Source organism: Cyprinus carpio, chromosome A9 (assembly GCF_018340385.1).
Source record: "Cyprinus carpio isolate SPL01 chromosome A9, ASM1834038v1, whole genome shotgun sequence".
NCBI classification, from domain to species: Eukaryota; Metazoa; Chordata; class Actinopteri; order Cypriniformes; family Cyprinidae; genus Cyprinus; species Cyprinus carpio.
The window spans coordinates 26,028,088-26,052,990 of NC_056580.1; the positions used below are offsets into that span (position 1 = coordinate 26,028,088).

General features: G+C 34.9%; 1 protein-coding gene across 6 annotated transcripts in view; it reads right to left on the reverse strand.

The window, feature by feature from the left end:
- Positions 1 to 24,332, reverse strand: part of LOC109094866 (tensin-1-like) — a 220,440-nt gene extending 196,108 nt beyond the window's left edge. For 2 of the 6 annotated variants that reach the window (XM_042764248.1, XM_042764241.1), the window contains exon 1: positions 23,847 to 24,329. In XM_042764248.1, coding sequence (XP_042620182.1) covers positions 23,847 to 23,951 — 105 coding nt within the window. In that variant the 5' untranslated portion in view covers positions 23,952 to 24,329. Of the gene's footprint in view, positions 1 to 23,846 lie in introns of all 6 variants that reach the window. The other 4 variants (XM_042764249.1, XM_042764247.1, XM_042764243.1 and 1 more) reach the window with 3 other exon arrangements.
- Positions 24,333 to 24,903: the final 571 nt, after the last annotated feature.

The following is a 24,903-nucleotide window of genomic DNA, read 5'->3' on the forward strand; positions in this document are numbered from 1 at the left end:
GTTTAGTTCAGGCCTAAATTAAAGTGAATGCATAGTGTCTGGAGACAGAGAGACAGAGAGAGGCGAGATATAACAGACAGGGCTTTCTTTTATGCACTGACAGGTATTAAATAACACGTCTGTGGGCAGACTTGTCACAGGACATTGTGTGAACACATCCTCCATTAAAGGAGGTAGATTTACTGTTCCCTCGAGCATCGACCATGTTTTCATTTGGCGAAAGCTGTGTGACATGATGCCCTGAGGACAGAACATCAAGCACCTGCCTCAATGAGTCAAATTCACACACACTCATACTGTATGTATTAGGGATGGCCCGATACCATTTTTTTCCAAACCGATACGAGTATGAGTATTTACATTTGTGTACTTGCCGATACCGAGTACCGATACCGATATTTCTACCGCGAAAGTAATTACAGGCTACCAGAAAAGAAGGCAGAAGACTATTTTAGAACACAGGTTAGAAGACTGTTTTTATTTTCTCTGCTTGTTTTAACAAGTCTAAAATAAATAATGAGTAAAATAATAAATGTAGGCAATTTCAAATAAAAAAATAATGATTATATATATTTCTGTGTAAACAAAAAGCCTCAATACTGGCACTGTCTTCACAACTGACAAAATATAAATAAAACGTATTGTACAGTCAACACCGTCAACTCAACAATATATCAATGAAATGTTTGACAACGTCTCCAGCTTTCAATTTAAACTCAATTTCAATGTAACTGTTGTGTAGTCTCAATGAAACACTTACATATTTCAATTAAACAAAACATCAATGTAACTATTGCAAGTCTCAATTAAACTACTGCACATTTCAATTAAACAACAATTAAACTATGTGGCGCAGTGACAGCTCTCTTGTTTCAATTAAACAAACATTTCAGTCAGCAATGTGATCTGAACTAGCTTAGGTACTTTTTGGGAGAATGAGAGGCAGGTTCTTTTTGATGAACAAAATCATCTCTGCATGATCAGCTGTGATTCTGTTTCTGTCGTCATTCACAATATGTGACACTGAGCTGAACAGCCTTTCACTGTCAACACTACTGCATGGTGCTGAGAGGTATCTGGATGCCATTTTGGCCAGAGTAGGGAACCGCACTTTGTTAACTGCCCAGTATTGTAGTGGTTTGTCTTCTCGAGGAATTGTGGTCTCCCCTAGGTATGTCTCTAATTGTGCAGTAGAACCTACTTGAGCTCTGTTTAGAGAGACTGGTGCTTGCTCATCTGCTATTTCATCAAATATACTGTCCAGGCTGCTGCTTGCCTGGTCCCTGCGTGGTTTTCTGGCAGGAGGTTCGTGCAGGTCATGATTCTCCTCTTCTCTAGACGACCTCAACAGCTCACGCATTAGCATCTCCTTGGCATTTGCAGCAGTATTGGTGTTAGAGAAAAAAAGATTTTTATACCTATAACAGAGGGAGAAAAAAAATGAGGCATCTGACAATAGGTATTTATTAAAATAACATAGCCTAATCAAATAATTTATTAATGAAAATGAAATACTAAAATGTACTTTTCAGCAAGACATTGGCAACTTTTAACTCGCTATCTAGCACACACACGCACACAGATACACACACAGATACACACGCACACAGACAGACAGACAGACACACAGACAGACAGACACACACACACAAAAAAAAAAAAAACAAAAAACAAACACACACACACACACACACCTACCTGGGGTCGAGTAGAGTAGCGAAGCTGTAGAGGGGTTGTTCTTCCACATCAGAAAATCGCCTCCTGACAGCTGCAGCTAAAGTCCCTTTCATAGTTTTGATGCCATGGTCATCGTCGATCTCTCTAGACAGAAATCGCTGCAATACAGTGACAGCAGGAATCACATCTGCTGCCATAGCTTCAGAAGAGCTAACTTTTCGTGTTAACTCCTCAAACGGACCCAGAACAGTTACAACCTTCTCCAGCAGTGCCCACTGGTGAGCCGTGAGATTATCAGGGAGTTCATGTTCGGACACAAAAACTCCTAGTGCCCGTTTCTGCTCAATCAGGGACTGGATCATGTAAAATGTACTGTTCCAGCGGGTCTGTACGTCCTGCTGTAGTCGTTTTGCAGGCTGACCAATCTCTAACTGAATATCTTCGAGGCAGGAGTAGGCTAGAGGAGAATGTTTAAAATGGCCAACGATTTTGCGTCCGATAGCCAATTCATCAGCAACACTTCTCTGTGACAAAAGTCCTTCGTGGACCACCAGCTGGAGAGTGTGAGCAGCACAAGGTAGGCTGGGGAGTCCAGCATCATTCATGCCCTTAATCATATTTTTAGCGTTGTCTCGTAGCACAACGTGGACAGAGGTTTTCGGAATGCACCAGGTCTGAAGCATCCCATCGAACGCGTCTGCTATGGCTTTACTGGTGTGCGAACCCCGAAACGGCTTTGCTTGTAAGGTGGCTTGGCGAAGAGTAAAGTTGTCAGCAATCCACTGTACAGTTAAACTGAGCAGAGACATTGGGCAGACACTGCTTGACCAAATATCTGTTGTAAAACTGACGGTCGAAACGTCACGCAACAGGCCACTGACGTGCTTTTTCACATCATGAAACACTTTCGGTAGCATAGCGGTTGTAATGTGATGGCGACTCGGAATTTCGTATCGCGGCTCCAGTATGCCAAGAAGATGTCGAAATCCTTTATTTTCAACAGCCGACAATGGCTGGTCATCAAGTGCAATAAAGTATACAATTCCCAATGTTATTTTTAGTGCCCGTGGATTATCTCTGGACATCTTCTCGCGCTTCTGTAAAACCTGTGTTAATGTTGGCTGCTGAGTTGCTTGTTTAGCTTGACTAAACTGTGTGTATTCAGCACTATGATGCGTCTTCAGATGTTTAATTAGATTGCTGGTGTTAAACGATGCACTTTCTTTTCCTCCTCTCGACACCTTAGCTGAACATAACTTACAGTCTGCCTTGCTGCTGTCATCATCCCTTATCTTGAAATGAGCCCAAACCGCCGACATTTTACGTTCATATGGCGTTCACCTAGACAAAGCGGCGGCCATTCGTTTCACAAAACGCACGTGGTATCGGTGCGTGGTATCGGCTCATTTTTATGAGTACGAGTACGAGTATATGAGGACAGTATCGACCCGATACCCGATGCCAGTATCGGTATCGGGCCATCCCTAGTATGTATCATTATGTTGGATTTTGTCAAGCTAACATATTGTTATTGTACAAACTTTGGATGTGATTTTTAATTGCTAAAGCTTTCAAGCAACATCCACAAACTTAACAGTCCTTCCCAGTTATTAACACAAAACTCACATAACAAAAAAAAGACATATACCCCCCCCCCTCAACCAACCCTTCCCTCTCTCCATCCAACACACACAAACACAAACTGGCCACCACACTCTGTTCTGACATACATATGAACCAATGGAATTTGCAGTCAATGGCATCAAACCTGGTTTGACACATCAGTGCACTCTTTTGATTCTGAGCTGTGCTGAGGGGGAGATTAGCAGTAAATATCAACTTTCAGTCTGTTCCTCACTCAAAGCTAAAATATAATGTTGTTGTTGTTTTTTTTTTTATTCTAAAGGATTTTATGAGGCCATGGGCAAAAACAAACAAACAAACAAAAATCCCAATGATTACTCAAATGTTCTCTAATTTTTGAAAGTATGAAATTTAATTATAAAAAAAAACACAGACACTCTTTAAAAAAAAATAAAAACACAATGAACAAAAACACCCAATGGACGAAGCTGACAGCATGCTAATTTTTCTCTTTTTACACTTTTATTAAAAAATTAAATTAAATAAAAGCAAATCAAATAAACAATAAAATAAAATAAAATAATAAAATCAAATCAAATAAATAATACAATTAAATAAAAATCAGTATTGCTGAATGCAGATGGCCATTATTGTTATATTTACTTAAACAAATAGCAATTTCGCAATTTCATTTGGTGCCGCTAGTGGCGCTGAATTCACACACGTCATCTTTCAGTTAACTACAAAAAACGTTTGCGTGTGTGACGGTGTCCACATGTCTTAGCGGACTTGAATTCAACAAAGTCCTGTGAAGGAGGGTATAAATAGAAGCACTCTCTCAGAACAGACTGTTCCCAGTGCTGGTCAGCTGTATGTGAACCTTGGTGCTGACAGGGAGCGTGATGGGAAAACACACAGCACAGGAAACACACTGTCCTCACCCACAGGAAACATTCCAGCTTGACAACAAAACAGCCTGCTGCGGCTAACTATAGTAAGCCCTGGCACACTCCTCCTGCTCTCGTAACTGTACAGGAAGTCCTGTGGGCAGGAGTGCACGCCACAACTGACAGCAGCTCCCGAGGGATGCCAACACACTGCAGCACAAACAAGCAAACACCAGTGCTCAGCTGACACATCCAAACATTTACATGCATCGTGTCCACATGGATTCGGATTTCAAGAGGAGATTCTACAGTTACTAAGACAGTGTGTTGCTGCAAGTTGAGATGATAGATAGATAGATAGATAGATAGATAGATAGATAGATAGATAGATAGATAGATAGATAGATAGATAGATAGATAGATAGATAGATAGATAGATAGATAGATAGATAGATAGATAGATAGATAGATAGATAGATTTATCAGATAATAAATAAATAAATACTTCTAGTTAAATGGTTAGTTTTTCAGTTAAAATCATATAATTCTAGTAAATAAAATTTATTTACTTATTAATCTGACAAGACGTTTGATGTCATATGGAATTTACTAGATTTTGTTATGATAATTTATTATGATTTTAACTGAAAATCTAACCATTTGATGATGTATGTATTCATATATATATGTGTGTGTGTGTGTGTGTGTGTGTGTGTGTGTGTGTGTGTGTGTGTGTGTGTGTGTGTGTGTGTGTGTGTGTGTGTGTGTGTATTCATCTATTATGCCACAAAACTTTTCATTTCATAAAGTTGCTGGAATTGCAGAAAACTGACCTTTCCAATTAAAACTTATTTATTTATCTATTTATTTCTTGGCAAAACATTTGATTTCAAATGTTTCAAATGCTCCTCTGCCAGAAAGTTGTCAATGCGAAGAAGGTTTACCTTCCAACATGACAATGACCCAAAGCACACAGCAAAACTGAGCACACAGTGGTTGAAGGAGAAAAAGATTAATGTTCTCGCATGGCCTCATTAGAGCCCAGACTTGTGCACTGAAAATCTGTGAAATGACCTAAAGACTGGAGTCCACAAACAGACATCATCAAATTGAACTGAACTTGAGCAGGTCTGCAAAGAAGAGTGGGCAAATATTGCAAAGTCTAGATGTGCAAAGTTAGTAGAGACAAATCCTAACAGAATAAAGGCTATAATTAATGCAAAAGGTGGTTCAACAAAATACCTTTTTCCAGCTCAGTGATACTTTTTTTGTTTTTCTGACATGTTAGTTTTATCCAAAAGAATTATTTTTATTATTATTATTATTATTATTATTATTATTATTATTATTATTATTATTATTATTAATAATAATAATAATAAAAATAATACATTATAACTAAATAATAAAATCAATTAAATGAATACTACATTTAATTATTTAATTATTGTATCATCATCATTATTATTATTATTATTATTATTATTATTATTACTCTTATTATATAAATTTTCATTAAAAAGTAAATCAATTAAATAATTACATGAAATTATTATATATCAGTATCTTTTAATATATTATTATCTACTGAAGTACATTAATATTTATTTGTGTATGTGTGTGTATGTCTAAACTTGTCATTGCACCCAATCCAATGGAATGGAATCAGTTCAGTAGAATCACTTACACTGGCTCTGAATCTTGACCAACAGCTTGACCATCACAATGGTAATTGATTGTACCTTGTTTTAACAATACCTCCACCTTGTGGCCAATGACTTGTGTACTATTGTCTTAAGAAGAACCAATGAAAAAGCTTTACTCACACTACAAGATGGAAATGGTTCTAATACATGCATAATCAAACACTAACATCAGAAATGTGCAAATTAGTTCAGAGTTACCGCATGTGTTCCCAACTGTCAGATCAAAAGCACCTCATTGTGAAGGTCCTGAAAAACTGCTAAAATCTGTTCAGTCGAGTTCATTCTTACAGGTCTGTGTTGTTGACTGTGGGGTCAGGCTGCAGTATGGAGGTGTATTGAGTGATTCTGCCTGATTTCATTCACTGATTACAGAACAAAAACATTTAATCATCAGCTTTCACAGCCTGCCTCTCAGTCACTCCTCACCTCAGTGTCATCAGCTACTGCCTGGCACGCACACACACACACACAGTAGCTGTGATTGTTAAACCACACAAGATACTGTTTTTAGCCCCGTTACTGCTGTAGATGGAACAGCAGTGAGGTTTGCCACAGCTTGTCAATGCCTGACTGTTAATGCTGCTGGTTGACAGACATAATTCATCGATCAATTCTGTCATGAAGTACCTGTTGAGCTTTGAATACTAACACTCATAACTTGAATGCTTACACAATAAAACGCTAATGTTTGTCTCTGCCCAGAGAGGGATTAACATTTAGCTTACACGAGGAAGTCAATAATTTCATTTTCTTAATACATTTCTACAATTACTGATTTCAGTAATTGTATTAAACAGGATGGAATACTTTTAAAGTAAACCAAACTACAATAACTAATACCACAAAACTCAGAAATATAAATCAATAATCAAATCTATTTCTAATACTCACTAATAGCTGCTGTTATTTTCCCTACAAAAATACGCCACTTCCTGGAGGATGATGTCATGAACTAGCTTTAAAGGGATGACATTAAGGATAAATAAACTTATACAACTAAACTGATAAATTACATATTATCAATAAGACCAATTATTAAATATAATTCATTTGACATTTGGATTAGAGAAAAGAAAAAAAAAAGATTTTTTTTTTTTTTGAAGATTCTGCATCATTATCGGCACTAAACGTAATTACATAAATGTTAAATTGTTTGCAAAGTCAGTGTTTTTATTGTTTAATACAAATAATACTTAAAAAAATATATATTTTCAAATGTAGTTGAAATAAAATAAATTATTAAGATGAGACGAAAAACAAACTTAAAACTTAAATCTGAAATAAATATATAAGCTGACGTAATAAAATGATTCAAAATAAAATAAAAAATATAGTGAAGTCAAATAAAAATATTTTAATAGATTAATAATAATAAAAAGGCACATAACAAAATAAAAATATGAAAAATAACAATAAAATTTGATTAATAATATTAATAAATGCTTGAGCAGTATATAAATAATAGTAAAATATATTTAATTTTGGGGGGCAATAACAGTCCTGATGCAAAAAATTTGTATATTATGTTAGTGTAGGGTGGGGGCGATTCTTCAAATTTAATCTAATAATTTGAAAATAACTCTAATCCAAGAACCACAATCTAGAAAACAAAAATTACCAAACATGTAATAATAAACATTAGAATTAGACACTTTATGACAATATGCCAATGTTAACAGTAAAGAGAAAAGAATGATGCATGTCGGCGCACGCGATTAACCGCTCACGAGTGATGCACTCTGTGAAGGACCATCAGTAGAATATATCACTTGGTGCCATTCACACAGAATGCACTTTTGTGTTGACAGAGATGCGTCATCTGCCCGGAACTGCTTCCACGTACTATGAAAAACACACCATGGGCATTTAGAGCATGCACATGGCACTTGGTTAACTGAAATTATCAAAGCAGATTTCCTGCATTGAAGATTATTATTACTGCTACTATTCAGACTTCATAAACTATTTGACTGATGCGATATTGAGCATTTGCGGTCTGAGTCCTGGTGATGGATATACTGGCCTCTTATGCTTGAAAAATTCTGTTAAAACAGCTGTCGGTCTTATTTGCAGCTTCCATACAAAACCAAAAGCCTCAAAATAAATTAAATTAAATAAATTAAAATTAAAATTAAAGTTAAAAATAAAATAAAATAAAATAAAATAAACCCCACATGATCCAACATGAAAAAGAATGCCTATTTAAAACCAGACTAGAGGTAAAGGTAATTTCCAACCAGATAATTATGTTGACTTGACAAAGTACACAGTGTGCATTATCTGTCTGTATTATGCTTTTGTTTATTCATATTCAGCCAATTTAGTAGATGTACTTTTACTGCTGAATAAGAAAGCCTTTACACACCAGCATTTGACTGTTGACTTGAGGTGAGCATTAGATTCATATAGTCTGATAAGCTCTTTTATCACTCACAGAAGTGTTGGATCAAATGCACACAGGTGTAAAACACCTGAATATGTGTCATAAAACAACACAAACAATCTGTCTGGCTGGCATCAACAGCCATGCACATGTCTGCATCAAAACAAATACTTTTATCACAGATCATATCTTCATCATCTCCAGATGGCCTGTGTTAGAAAAAGTAAGGTATGGACTCACAATGAGCATAAGTACAGAACGCAATTATACATTAAGCATTTATTGACTTTCTTTTTAACTTTGTCAGACGGGCTGTGACATTATTTTTGGCAGTCCTTTGTGTTTTGATTCATCAGACATCAATTGAGAGAATACTGCTCACGTTTACTCTGACATGCCATCGTAAATAAATAAATAATTGTTTCTCAAAATATTAACATATATTTCTTAAAATTCATTAAATGTTTTCAATTTTTTTCCAGTTTAATTTTTTTTTAAATTTTAAATTAACATAATATATTACAAACATGTAATTAATACTTAATATTTGTTTTATATATATACATACATATTATATATATATATATATATATATATATATATATATATAAATTTTAATATTAAATAATAAGTATGTGATACAAAAGCCAATGTACAATTACAAAAATAGTGCAAGGATAGAGGAAGGGTCGTTTATCTGTACTCAAGTTGAGAAAAGGATCAAAATGCCCATCACAGAGCCACAATCACACAAGCACACACAAGCATGCAGTGAATACAGAAACACGTGATCTATCTTATGCCGTGCACTCATCAGCCTATTCTGAGTTCCTGAAGGCACATAATTACACAGACTTAGAGATGTGCTTCAACTCACAACTGACCAATGAACAATGCATTGCTTTGTGCATGTGAATGTGAGATATCCTCACAAGCTTAGAGCGATCAGAGAATACAGACGCTCCAGATCCCGTTACATACAGAGCAGCATGTTCAGACTATAAAGAGAGATCACGATTACAACACGACACATGTGTTTTAATTACAGAGGTGTGGCACAGTTGTGCTTTCCTTCTGCACTGCATGAAACTTGATTCAGTTTAGGCAATCCTAGTTCACTCATCCCATAGCCTGCAAGTCCATTCCATTACGGAAAACCATTCAAAATGACTGCAAAAAAAAAAACAAGTTTTCAATAGTTTCTATCTATACTTAAAATAGTGTCATTACTTACTGTTTTTAATCCAAAAAATGAAAAATAAAAGTGACAAACATTCTATTAACACAAAAATATAAAAAAAATGAAAAAATAATAATTAAATATATGCATAAATACAAATTAATTTAAATTATGTATATGAAATTAATATTTAAAAATATAATATAATGCATGATAAAAAAATAATAAAAAAAATATATAAATATAAACTTAATGAACTGCTTTCAGTGTTGTTCATCTAGAAATTAAGTTGTGCACTTTAGGTTTGTGAAAGTTAAAATTGTGTTATTACTGACTTTTTTAACAAATAGTATATAAAAAATAACATTATTAATATTATAAAAATAAAAAAAAATTAAAATATAAACTTAATAACTGCAACATACTTTTAGTGTTGCTCATCTAGAAATTAAGTTGTGTACTTTAGGTCTGTGAAACTTAACATACAATATAAATACAATACAAATTAGTGCAAATAAAAAAAGAAAAAAAAAAAGAAAAAAACCCATTAAAATGTGGAGGATGGCGACTCCCTTCACAACACATTTTTTTTTTTTTTTTTGGAACTCCTGATATGTATTTTAATGCAGTTCTGTAAAAAGTCAAATTTAGAATTTTGGATGAGATTCTATCACTTATTCTGTATTTCTCCACTAGGATTCCGAATTCCACTGTACATACTTTCCTCTTTTACGGAATGTGGAAGTCTGCAAGCCTATCCTTTAAAAACAGTTCGTGCAAGTCAACTAAAATTATCTGCCGTGGCTTGTTACAACATTTGGCATGAAATGCAAAGAAAAAAGTGGGTCTTTCTTCCTGTGCACATTCAGAGTAAATGCAGCATGTCAGACCAAGGGATATATTACAATCCATGAGGAAAACAACCCTCTCCTAGAGTTAAAAACACAGAAGACCAACCTGGATGGCCATGCCTATCTAATTACCTCATAACTCAACAGTCATCTCCTCCACAAAAACAAGAAGGATCCAGAACTGGGCGATCGCTAGCATCAACAACGTGACATAGCAGTCCAAATGAGAACGTTGCACCCTGTCTGTCCCCTCACAGGCCTTTGAGAAGCCACAAAAGCAGAGGAGCAGGACGTTGGCAAGTGCGATTGACACAGCTCCTTGCCAAGTGTTAGAAAGCCAACAAGAAAATCCCTCCAGCAGGAAGTGTCAACAAAAATCCAGCATAAAAGCCACATTCATCAACAGACAAAAAGACAGAGCCGGACGGAAGCAATGGCGTAAAATCTACATTATGTCCGTCCCATGCAACCATGCTTAGGCCGAAAGAGGTGTTTAAGTCAGAAAAGCCTTGTTATGCCCCACAAAGAGAGCACACAAGCAGAACTCTGGGAAAAAAATACAGTTGCCCTTAACCCTTAATCTATCATGTGGACTGTCATTTCATCCTCAAAGCGATGCATTAAAGTAGCTTTAAGTGACTGTATTAAAGTCTTTTGTACTCCATTATCTTCTGTTGACAGAGTCTTTGTGAAGGGCTTTCTGCATCAGTGGGTCTGTAATGTCCTGAAAGCCAGACTCTGACCATCCCATTCATGGGACTTCTGCTGCATGTAGTGCCTCGCAAACCACAATTGGGATGGGATGTTTTAGGGTTGTCAATTTAACATATTAATTTAATGCACAATTATATAAATTACATAAATAAAAATAAAATCACACAATAAGTGCCAAGTGCAAAGCAGGGCTCACAACAACTTTTTTTAAAGTTAACTATGGCACCAGATTTTTCAGTTATATGGTAATTAAGCAAACAATATTTTGAAAATTCAAACAATACTCAAAAATAAAGTCATGTAATTTAATGGCTTTAAATGAATAAATAAAAATGAAGAAACAATCAAACAAGAAAAAAACTCAGTGTTTCAGATAAACTAAACTAAAGTAAAATAAAGCAAAGTGGGCTCACAACAACAAGAACTTTTTAAAAGTTAAACATTGCCAAAAAAAGAAAAGAAAAAATCCTCTAAAGTCAATATAATTCAATGCAGTTTTATGGCTCGGAAATTAAAATGTATTAATTAAATTAAACAATTGATTAACTATAAACAAATAAATACTTTTAAATGACTTTGTTGTAAATATTTTTATTTTAATTTTTTTCATGAAACCCCTGATTTAAGCTCTTTGAATTATCTTCATTCATGGGGCTTTTCTCACCAAATATTTGTTAAATGGTCAGCATATGTAATATCTGAATAAAATTTGTAATCAGCTGACAACTCTGGACTTCTTTCTCCTGTGAATAAAACAATAATTTTTAAATCCCTTTCTCCGATTTCAATGGACTGTCAAGATTTTGATGTTAACTGACGTATAATTTTCTTCTGCTGAAGTCAAGCGTGAACATTGGGAAATTGGAAAAATGATATCCTCGAATCGGTCTCATTCATGCAGGCCTTCAGTGAAGGAATGAAGTAATGTGAAGCGTACAGTCCTTTGTGTCGCCATTCCCTGGACTTACAGCAGCTTAAACATCACTCTCATGTGTAACACTAGCACATATATTTGTCATTCTGTACCTAAAAGTCAGCTAAACCTTGGAGGAAATTAGAGGTAATTTAATGAAACACTATCAGATGCCCTTGATTATCTGCTTTTGAATTTGCAACAAGCACTGTGAAACATGTTAAACACATTAAGGATCTGAACTACCATTTATGAAATCCACTTAAGTCCACCATACATTATATTTTTTGAATTTCTCTGACACTGTACATGCCACAATTTTAATTCTGGATGTCCTGTACAGAGCACATTCAGGCCTTTTCAAAGATACCAAATGATTGGATGTTTGACCATGACCACTCCCTCTCCTTGGTCATCAAAAATGTCTGAAATTAATTTAGTGACACTCTCATGGAAAATGATAATATTTTGAAATAATCATTTAAATCTGTCAATTTTTTTAATTGTGTGTGAAACGGGACTAGGAAAATGTTATGGGGTTTTAAATCAAAACAAAACATTACTTTATGAAACTTAACGAACAGAACAGTGATATTATACGTGTCCTCCTATGAGGACACCGGGATTAAAAGCATGTTTATTACGTATTTTGGGAGACATAACAAATGAATAGGAAAGAAATTATATTTCACTATTGTATGAAATATTATATATTATTATGAAAATCTTGTCAATTACTACTCCCATTATTACACTTCTTTTTTCATTACATGTTGCCCCAAAAACACATTAATATGCGAATTAGATTTAGTTTATAGATACATAGTATTATAATGAGAAAACCCGTTTATGGTCATTTTACACACATTTTTCAGAAAGAAAAATGGTATATTGAATCATTCTGTTATAACATAGTTGAGAATCATCTTTATACAAAGTTTGGTTAAAAAAAAATAATAATAAAAAATCTTGAAAACTAAAAATGTATTGGTGATTTTAAAAATCTATTGGTTTTGCTGATGCATGTTCATTCATGTCTTTTTTGTTAATATTTTTTTTTTTTTAAGAAATTGAGTCCCGATAAGCATAACTTATGAATGAAATATCTTTTCAAAAAAAGATAAACATTGTAAAGACATGCTTTAAACAATGTAAAGACATGGAAAAAACAAATTTTTCCTAAAACTTTTTTCTTGGGTCTTAAGAGGTTAAGAGAATCTGGTTTAGCTGGAATCTATTCAGCCCACAAATGGAAGATCGTTTCTTGCTGGTTTGAGGTGTAAAATTTTTATTAGCTCTTTTAAGACATGTTTAAATTATATAAATACATATTTACTGAATAACGGTGTACAAACAAGTATTACAGCGTTTACATTTTTATTAGACAGAACTGCTAAACAAAGACAGTAAACTAATGTGTTGTCAGAATAAAAGTCCTGCCACAAATGCAGGACAACAGTATATGTATAAGGTATTTTAGCATTTTAATTTTTATTATTAGATACAGTAACTAACAAGCTGTCCTGTCAGAATAAAAGTCACCCTACAAATGCACATTTCAGAATATGCACCAGCTGTAGTCCGCAATATTTGTGGCCTTAAATGTTTATTAGACCTTCAAAGTCTATTTTAAATAATATAAATGCATATTTACTGAAAGATAACGATATGGGAAAAAGGTATTTAGCATTTGAATTTATATTATTATTAGACAGAGCTGTTGAACAAATGTAGCAAACCAGGGAGTCAAAAAAAACAAAAACCTATCAGCTGATGATGCTAATTAAACGCTGATCAAGCTACGCAATATCGCGTTCATTATCGCAGATGAATCACCTTCGATAATGAACGTGATATTGCGTAGCTTGTCAGTGAACTACAGCTCTGTCTATTAAATGGCGCTCCATTTGAAAGCAGGTGATGGCAATTTAGCGGTAATCAGGGAACCGGCTTTACTGACGAAATGCGCTTGACAATCACATGCGATATATCGCCCAGCCCTACCCTAAACCCTTAATCGTAACTTTAAATAAGTATGAATGTGGGAGGACAGATAACCTCAGGTAAAACAGGTACACACAGACACAAAGATCAGCTGTGAGAGGTCTACCAGGGATCAGGTATAGTTCCTGAAGCACTGATACTTTCATTAAAGCATGGAGGGAGTGGCACAGAGGTCAGTGGCCCTCAGAGGCTCTGCACAGAGAACATACTGTTTTCTGCTGACCAGCAGGACACTGGAATGTTGGGAGGGATTGTGGGTAACTTTCACTGTGCCACATACCTTATCAGATAATTACAGAGCAGAGGCGGGAGGGGAAACCCTGCCAGCAGTCTGTCACAACGCAAACGAGGCAGCACTGTATTGAACAGACCTGCGCTGTTGTCCCAACACACGTGCACAGGAAATGACACTTCGTTCAATGGAGTGATTTAGAGACTTTGGACTACGTTAAAGATAACACACTAATATACAACTCTTCACAGCACAGAAAACATAACACAAAAAAAACTACTTTTTTTGCATTGCCACCACACACCAGGGTTATTATGGTAAACTAAAACCATAAAACCAGGGATGCACGATAAATATCGGCACGATATTAAAGCGCATCTCGTCAGTAAAGCAGGTTCTATAATCAGCGGTAAATCTCTACTGATGAGATGTGCATTAAATATCGTGCCAATATTTATTGTGCATCCCTTTTTAAAACATAAAATTAACTAAAATATTTTTTACAAATCTTAAAAGAATCAGCACACACAAAAATTATTTTTTTATGAGAGTACAAACAGCAGATGAATGATTTTTTTTTTTCAGTTTAAACTGATGTACTAAATAAAAGTGAAATAAAAAAAATAATAAAATGTACATAAACCTTAAAAAAAGACCAAAAATAACAAAATTACTCAAACTTGAACTAAAACAAATAAATGGAAAATGTGAAAATAACATCTAATTCAGAATATTTCAACTATAATAGTATCTCAATTAAACAAATGTGAACAGGTTGATTCATAAACAAATGACTCTTATGAGCCAGTTCTTTTACTGAATCATTCAAATAGGCTCATGGAGCCATTGATTCATTCATTCATTGAATGAATGAATTAATTAATGAATGACATTTAGACATTTTCCATGGACCAACGGTTTGAAAACCCCTGATTTACTGTCTTTGAATTATCTTCATTTGCCACTCGAATATAGAAACATTGCAAAAACCTAATGTTTCACTTACTATTATAAACACTACACATGATTCACCTTGAAGTTACCAATGCATTATGAACATAGCCAGTGGCTAGCAAAAAAACCTTTTTCTTTTTTCTTCTTGAAGTTCATGTAGGGATTTTATTATGAATAAAAGCAGAATAAAGTTTGGAGAGGAACACAATAACACAATGCCTAATTCTGATTTCATCTAGAAAACACACAAACTGAATGAAACCCACAATTGTTCAAATGATGGAATAAATTTCAGTTTGTTGGCTTGGACCCTATCTGCTCTCTCCTTTTTGCAACAGGCCCAGAAAACATTGTGACAGTGGAAAGTTTGTGAATGGACAAGCAAATAATATTTTACATGGACCTCATTCAAACAGATACAGGACCAGAATCAAATCTGGCTTTCAGAAAGGCAGTGCATAATATGTGCTTCTCATTAGTAACTGACACTTAAACAAACAAATTACACAGAAACAGAGCCAAAACACACCTGTCACTGAACATACGGTTCTGTTCTGCTTTAATCTTCAACAAATGTTTTCACATTATTCAAATACAGTTTGGCACAGTGATTCAGGCGAGTGCATGAGTGCATCTGAGATAAACATAAACAGGTCAGTGACCTTGATTTCCTTGAGGTTTATATTTGCTCTGTACACCCTGTCATGTATTGGGCAAGTGACTCATTGTTAAAATAATTGTCCATGTCAAGACCCTACAAGCAATAAAAATCCTTCTTTTTCGCCCTCATGCTAAGACTGGCATTGTGCTGCACTTCTGTTTCCTCTCAGCGTTAACAAGCGTGACATGCTAGTCCACAAAGACGACTCAAACCCAGGTGTTACACAACATGTGTTCTTCAGAACAACACTTCCAAACAATGAAAGGAGGCCTTTTCTTTCTGTCTCTCACTTCCTTAACAAACTCTACCGTCCCTGAATTTGTAAAGACAAGTCAATCCAACACAAACTGGAGCACTTCGGGCAATACAAAAAAAGCTTCAAGCTTCAACCATGATAAAACATTAAAACCTGCATTAGATGACAGCAAAGGTAATCTAAATGTAAAATTGGGGAAACATGCATCCACAATTAAACACTCAATAACGACATGACCCCAATGAGATCTCGGGAAAAACCAAGGTAGAAAATACAACATCAACTGTTAACAAACTTTTTACCAGTCAAATTCTGTTCTGACATACAATTAAAAAAATATATATACATATATATATATATATATATATATATATATATATATATATATATATATATATATATATATATATATATATATATATATATACACATTTAGATTTTATCAGTGTGTGTGTAATGTTTATATATATATATATATATGTGTGTGTGTGTGTGTGTGTGTGTGTGTGTGTGTGTGTGTGTGTGTGTGTGTGGTGTAAAAATATTAATAAATAATTAAAATATTGCTATATATTAGTAGTTAGCATTTTTAACTGAACAACTCTATCCTTCCTTCTCAGAAACAGACCAACATCTTTAACTAGTGTTTTAATTAGTGTAAGAGCAGGACTGTGACCCAAACTTTCTGAAGGAGGCCCAGAACTCCATCAGATACTAAGATCAATCACAAAGGCAATTAATCAGCCATAACACTAAGAGATCCAAGCCTGGCCACTTTCACCTACAACAACAAATCTTTAACAATCCCCTAGATTTGCCTCAGCTAGCAAAAACCGTAGAGCAGGGGAACGCTCTGTCTTTGATCTTCTAAATCTACATGTAGCTAGAGGCAAAGGGTCTAAAAATAAGTAAAGGCATTCATCTCAAGGAACAAACATGACCTTGACTACAAAAGTTAGAGATGAGAGCCAGAAAAAAGAGGGGCGAGGCATGACTGAAGATAACTTTTTAACCGGCACATGTTCCTACACCTGACTGTTCATGTTTTTCACTCAGGATCCTTTTGTGTCCCACACAATCGCTCTGCGATGGCACAAAAGCCCAGACAGCCGTATTTGGATTGTTGAGGAGAGAAGCTCGGCCCTTTTGAAGTTTCATGCAGCAGTCGAACAGGAATACTGTGAACGAGCACTGAGATAAGACCAAAACATTGAGCTGAATACCTGACAGGAGGGAATGTGTTTGTGTGGGTGCTGACAGAACATCCAGAATATCCCAGTGGGACGGGAATTGGTATAAAAACAACACTTGCCATCTGAACTCTCCGAAAACATATGGCAGTTTCAAAATGAGGCATAATGAATAGGGTTGGGAACTAGTTCTTATTCAGAACCGGTTCTGTTTTTTTAAAAGAACCGGAGCCGTGAGCAATTTCTAAGTTACAGTTCCGAAAACGGTTCTGGTGCGACACGTGACCAAGTGCTGTGGGCAGCCTTGTGCCAGTGTTCTGACGATTCAGTGTTTCCCGTAAAGGATGTCACAAACCAAATAACAGAAACTTGGACCACCAAATAAATAGACTGCTATTGTTATGCAAGTATGAGGGTTAGATTATTTAGAGTACAGGTAATTTCAATAGTCATAAACAAAGTGATAGAAAATATTTATTTACATGCATTTTAAATGTTTAAAAATGTGGAAACCACTCATTGCATCACACTATCTCCTGACTGCATTATTATTTGTAAAATAGGCGCTTTATGGTGTGTATACATGGTTATAAGTATAACAGTTTATATTTCATTAATTTAGGGAAATTAATAAGTGTATTAGCCTTTAAGGGACTATTTGGCCAACCAGCTTATTCCTGCTTAAAAAGCAAAATGTTATTGATAGTGTAAAAAACATCAACTTTGAAGCACATAATGATTGATTAACTAGCATTACTCAACATTACTTACTACCTTCCAGCAACACTGCATTCAATAAAATAGTAAAAAAAAAAAAATAGTTCATTTAAATGGAACCAGAACATTTCTAACGATTCCCAACCCAATAATGAAAGGAATAAAACTGAAAATTATGTCATTATTTACTAACCCTCATGTCGTTCTAAACCTGATGAATCCTCAAGCAGGTCTTTACCAAACAGAAAAATACCAAAATCCTAACACAAATGCCACTGTATGACTTGTAAAGATCCAAAAAAGAAAATTCTATCATCATTTACTCACCCTCGAGTTGTTTCAAACCTGTATGAGGTTTCTTTATTCTTTTGAGCACAAAAGAAGATATTTTGCGGAATGTGGGTAACCAAACGGTTTCTGTTATCCATTGTCTTAATATAGTATTTTTTCCACAATATGGATGTCCAAGGCTACCAGCAACAGTTTGGTTACCAGCATTATTCAAAATATCTGTTCAAGGTGAAAAAATGATGACAGTTTTCATTTTTGGCTGATCTATCCGTTTAAGAAGTCTAGGAATTAAGTCTGGAAAAAAAATAAAACCATGATTTTATTTACAATTAAATATTAAAATGTAATAATAAATACTGTTATTCTGTAGTAATAATTATTCTTAGAAATCTGTAAATTGTAACTATGGTGTAATTTTGGTTGAAAATAAAATGGTTGCATTGGACAATTTCATGTTTCTTTTTTGCTTTTTCACTTGCTGCCAAAAAAATGATGTTTTTTTTTATGCTACTGCAACAAAATAAATAGCAAACTGCGTGCATTAGGTGTGTAACTGATGATGTGTGCATTTAATTTTGTAAAAATAAAACCATGCAGGTTTCGAATGACATGAAGGTGAGAAAATAATGATAAAATTGTCATTTCTTTACAACAACAAACAGAATTGTAAACTGTTTTTTTTTTTAATCAGTCCAATGTGTTACTTAAACCCAGAAGCGAGTATGAATTTTAGCATTTTATTTTAGAATTCTATCGTCCTGAAGTCAATGGGTTTTTGGCCAAATGCCTGCTCTGTCGCATACAAACTCTTCTATCTTTCCAAGTTAGAATTAGAATTCCACGTTCAAACTTTCCAACTTTCCAACTAGATTTTAAATGAAAACTAAAAGTGTTGTTGGAAGCTTACTGATGGTGATAGTCGTTTTTATCTGACTTTAGATTTTTACTTCTATCAACAGTATTTAGGCATCAAATTAAAAAAAGATGGTTATCATGATGAACAAAACACATAAGAATCATAAATTATTGCTATTTATTTTTTGCAATAATCCAAAAGCCAATGGAAAAACACAGTTTGCTTATGCTGAAGGAGCCAGGGTGATCCAGTTGACATCCAGGTCAACCTACAAAAATCTCTACTGCAGACAGTGTTAGAAACGTGTTTGAAAAGTCACATTTCTGCAATTCTGTTCAATGCCTCTTTAACACAGAGAAGCAAAAAAAAAAAAAAAAATACGCACAAGACTCCAGGCGTAAACTCTTGCAGATAGGAAACACATTAAGACATCAAAGATGTTTGGATGCAAAAACCGGAATAAGATATTCCCAGAAGTGTTTGGCATTTCTTTCCTGCTAATGCAAGCAGACAGACAGTGTGCTGATTAGCCAAGAGTAAGCATCTTTCCATAACCCCAAAACAGCCCCAAGATTTATCAAACTCAAATCAAATCATGACCACAACACATAAAATCCCACATTTTTGCCCTGACAAGTTTGAAAGGGGAAGTTATAGGTGTGACTTGCAACGTCGCATTAAGGTAACGGTGCTCTATTACGCTGTCTAAAGTAGGTTAAGTGTCCATGCTATGCTCTTACAAGCAGTCTGATAAACAAGCACGCACAGTTTCTCCTATAGATTTACCTGGTGAAAGTAACTGTAGTCTGTCACTCCCCTGCAAATCCCTGGAATTTCCACAGGCCCTTCTCCTGACGGCCTCTCCCACCCCTCTCTAATCCCACCACACAACTGTCTGTGTGATTTATTCCCACTGGAGGGATGAAAGCAAGCTTAAGAGTGTGCTTGGAAGATTTGGCCACTGATAGTTAGGAACAGATGAGAGACCGCAGTGAGTTGTGATTCAACAGTCAAACAAATCTCAATTTCTTGCAGTCTAAATTTTCCTTCATCTAAGTTTATAAAAATCTACAAACATTGTGATGTTATCTAAAGTCATGCTGCCTCCAATGTACATTCAAGCCATTTTGGTTGAAAAGTAATGGATGCAATAAGCATCAGCTTTACCTACTGGCAAAAACTGGAAGGTATTTTAAGGCTACTGCAATAAAATAATGAGCAAATTATGTAAGTAAACACCATAAAAGCAGTATAAAAAAGCCATGTAAAGATATGTCTGTGTATCCACAAAAAAACAATTGCATAAAGTCTACAACAAAATATTTTACAAAGAGATGATTGTATGTTTCTAATGTAATAGAGCAGTTTACAGATTTTATAAAACTGAATTATCTTTGCATAGATGATCAAGGTATTAATGATGTCAAGAATTTACTGAACAAGAATAATTGTTCCTGAATGATCAGTCTGCATTCATACTGAACAATTTGGCCTGCTATATGTACCATAAATTTGGTAATGTAGTCTGCTACAAACAATGTTAATAAAAGTATATTTTTAAAAGTCATATTTGAATCTTTGATGTTTTAACCCAACTTAAATTTTGAATTTTTTAGGGATTTGTGGAAAACAGAACCTCAAGCCATATTATTATAGTGGAAATGATCAGATTTATGCATATAAACTGTAACAATTTATTTTCAAAGATGTAAATAAAACAGAGATAATTGGAGTATGTTTTACAAGAAAATACCATTTCAGTCTTTCTACTTTTCCAAATTTTACATGTTATTCAATATGTTACTTGCCATCAGTGTTGGTGGATAATGCATTACAAGTAATGCAAGTTATGTAATCAGATTACTTTTTTCAAATAACCAGTAAAGTACCACAGCCCTCCTGTCCCCATGCTAAAGGAAATCGGAAGTGAGTGCAGATGTGTTGTGTGCGCTGTGTAAACATGATGGTTACTATAGTTCTAGACTAAAAGTAAACAAGCATTTACTCAAAAACTGAACTTTTTATATTAAAAACAAAGTAGCCCAGCTCAGATTTAAACAGTGCAGATTAAAAGCAATGCAGAAGTAACTTAATGCATTTCTTTCCATAAAAAATAACTAAGTAACATAATTAGTTACTTTTTTAGGGAGTAATGCAATATTGTAATGCATTACTTTTAAAAGTAGCTTTCCTGTCTGTGCCGATAGCCTCGTGGGCAGCGCGCTGACGTATAGTGCCATTGTGCTTTGGGTGACCGGACTTCAAATCCCGGTTCGTGGTCTATTCCCAATCCTGCTACCCCCCCAACACTGCTAGCCATTTCTTTGTAATTATTTGTCAAATTAACTAGCAATTTTTAAGTGAAAATAGTTCCATCATCAATTGTTTTTCAGTGAGGAAAAGTAAATAATTTGGGTTGAGCTGCAGTAAAATTTAGGGATGCACGATAAATATCAGGACTTGTATATTAATGTGCATCTCGTCTCGGCTCTGTGTAGTAAATGCTGCTCTACGTGAAAGCACGCACATGAGTTTTACCGCTGATTACAGAACCAGCTTTACTGATGAGATGCGCATTAATATAGTCCCGATATTTATTGTGCATCCCTAGTAAAATTAGTTTGACCTGTTAAAATTGCCTTGATTTAAAGTGGGAAATAAATGGGGGGGGGTTACGTTGTGGATTACTAATTTAAGTAAATTTATTAAATTGATCCAACTGTTCACATTTTACAGTGCAGGTTTGGAATGACATTCATTAAATAAAAAATAATTATATTTATTAAACATTTGTGTCATAATATTGTGGTTGCCACCATATCATAAAAGCAATAAGCCAGCTTTACAAAAACATACAAATATAAGGGTGGGCCAGATTTGTGGAACCTCATGTGAGACTGTTACCAAAATGAAAGATGACTATCAGGATACAGGCGCAACATTCCTCCACGAACACTGGTGCCCTGGCTGAGAGCAAAGCAACAATGTGGAGCTTGTTGCTCTAGCCCTTCTGGCCCAAGTAACGCCCTGACTGACCTTCCAAATCTGACCCCACCACCCAGAGCAGACCACCCCATCAGAAGAGTCCCATGTAAGACATCTTTGAGCAGTGCACACAGTGAACTTTTCAACTGAAATATAGCACGCAATTCAACAGCAATAAGCCAGCTTTACAAAAACATACAAATATAAGGGTGGGCCAGATTTGTGGAACCCCATGTGAGACAATAAGCCAGCTGTGTTCACAATTTACTGTGTTTGCATGTACAAGAATATTCCATTATTAATCAGATATTCTTTTGATTATGTAAACATGTGAACCAATAGCTTTTGAGCTTATAAACTATTTTGCATGTAAATATGGTCAGTACGTATCAACAAATAACCAGCCTACATGATAGTCATCAGTGTCAGAAATCAAATTTTTGAAGACAAATATTTATATTTATTCATAAAAATGTATAATGTCATATATATATATATATATATATATATATATATATATATATATATATATATATATATATATATATATATTAAAAATAGGTGTGTCCAAACTACTAACAAAAAATAAATAAATAAAAAGAATTTGGTCAGTTTTGATTATGTAAGCATCACGTGAACCAACAGTTTTTAAGCACATTATACATACTTTTCAGAATAATATGAACCATGAATAAGATGCACATATGAATGCATTCAGTATGTGAAATAATAAAATTAAATAATGAAATAATAAATAATAATCAAATTTAACAAAAGACCTAAACTATAAATAGGCAAGAACGCACAAATTTCCAATCTGGATTCCATTCGTAATTAAACTGTGCAATGATGCAACTCATTCATTGATCCAAATGTGAACAGAACAGTATTGTCTTCACTTAGTCTTGGGTTTGCCCTGATTTCTCACTGTCTGGTCGTGTAGGAGACTGTGTTTATTTTCCCTGTGAGGTCTGAACAGAAGATTCTGGGTTTGTTTTTCATACATAACTGTATAGGTGGGGTTGTTGATACAATCTAACATCTGTCAACACATTAAACACACTACCAATCAAAAGTTCAGACACACTTGACTTTCTTTTGACCTTTAAAGGTGTATGCTTAAATGCTTTAAATGAGTTTTGTACATAAACATAAATTGCGCCTTTCCAAAATGTAAGATGGATAAGTTTGATCAGATATTGAATAAAAAGCAGTCAACAAGTAGCCAGCACACATGGTGTTCACCAATGTCAGAAATGTATTAATTAAGGACCAGTTTTTATATTTAAAGTGTATAATGTCATCAATTTAAATCGAAAAAATAAATTAAGTCAAGTTATTAAACTGTAAATAGTATTGGGTTATATTCATAAAACAAATAAGATCAAATACAGAAGTAGCTTTAGGTAAAACAAAAACAAATAAAATAATGTTTATTTGTGTGTGCTCCCACATTTAAAATATCCTGGGCTTTTTTTTATTTATTTGTTTTTTTTTTTTCTTACTTTTGGTGGCATTTCCCCCAGCTTCTGCTAAATGTCAGACCTCTAAAGACCGTTTTGATTTGTTTGGTCACTCCATAAGTGTGTCCAAACTTTTAAATGGTTTTGACTGGTTGATTTATTTACCGACAAAAATAAATAAAATAAAAAGTAAAAAATAATATGTAACATCTGCACCAATTAATCATCTTTCTGTGAGAGAAAAAAGTTAAATCAACGTCAAAATACTGTTATAGCTGCAGTATCAAGTTCACAGCAGCTTCAAGAACCTTCGACGGACTAGTTATTCCTGCATCAACCCACCTTAGATAAAAGCCTCTTTTCCTCTTTCTTTTTCTCCACATGCTGATCCAAAGGCATCTGCAGAAAATCGTCTTCACAGCAGATGAAGCTCACGGTGCATCCCATCCAGACAGGTTCAGGTCAGCGTCCTTCCGACCCATTCAACGTGAGCGCTCTCGTGATTATTCCTCCTGAAGGTCAGCGCGCCAGGTATGAGCTCTGATCAAACACTCACGCGCATTTCAGCCCAAAAGTGATCCAACAGGCGTTATTCCATCAGCGTCGGCGTCTTCGCGCGCGATGTTCGCTTTGACCACAAAATTCCCATTCAGAATCACGCACGAGGGAGTAGGAAGGACTGGAGAGTGAGGGGGAAAAGTTTGAAAACTGGATTATGTAACTCCACTGTCGCTCTCTCATGCCGCGCGCTACCTGCGCGCACACACTCCCGGAGCCTCAGGAAACGCAACTGGCGTTCAGTGTAAACACAGGCCGCTGCACTTGTAATGTGCGGTGCGTTTCACTGCGTAAACACCTGCGCAGGTACAAAAGAGGATTTCAAGTCATGTGGGTTTTACACTATCTGTCTAGCTACCTATTTAACTATAGATTCAAGTGACTTTAAGCACTGGTAACATTTTAAATAACAGAAATAGTCATTTACGCAATAAAAAAAAAATTAATTTCCATCTATCTATCTATCTATCTATCTATCTAGGCTTTATGAAGGCCACGTGACCAGTGTTGGGGGTAAGGTATTACAAGGAACGCGAGTTACGTAATCAGATTACTTTTTTCAAGTAACTAGTAAAGTAACGCATTACTTTTTAATTTACAAGAAAATATCTGAGTTACTTTTTCAAAAAAGTACAGAGCCATTGTGTGGGCTGTGTGAACATGATGTTACTGTAGTTCTCGACTAAATGTGGATGTGCATTAATTCATCCCACTCGCAAAAAAAAAAAAAAATTAGTATTCATCATAATGAATTAAAACAGTGAAATGCAAACTCAGAATATGACGAAAACCTGCAATAATTAAATATGTTAAATAACACAAATGTAACTGATCACATTTT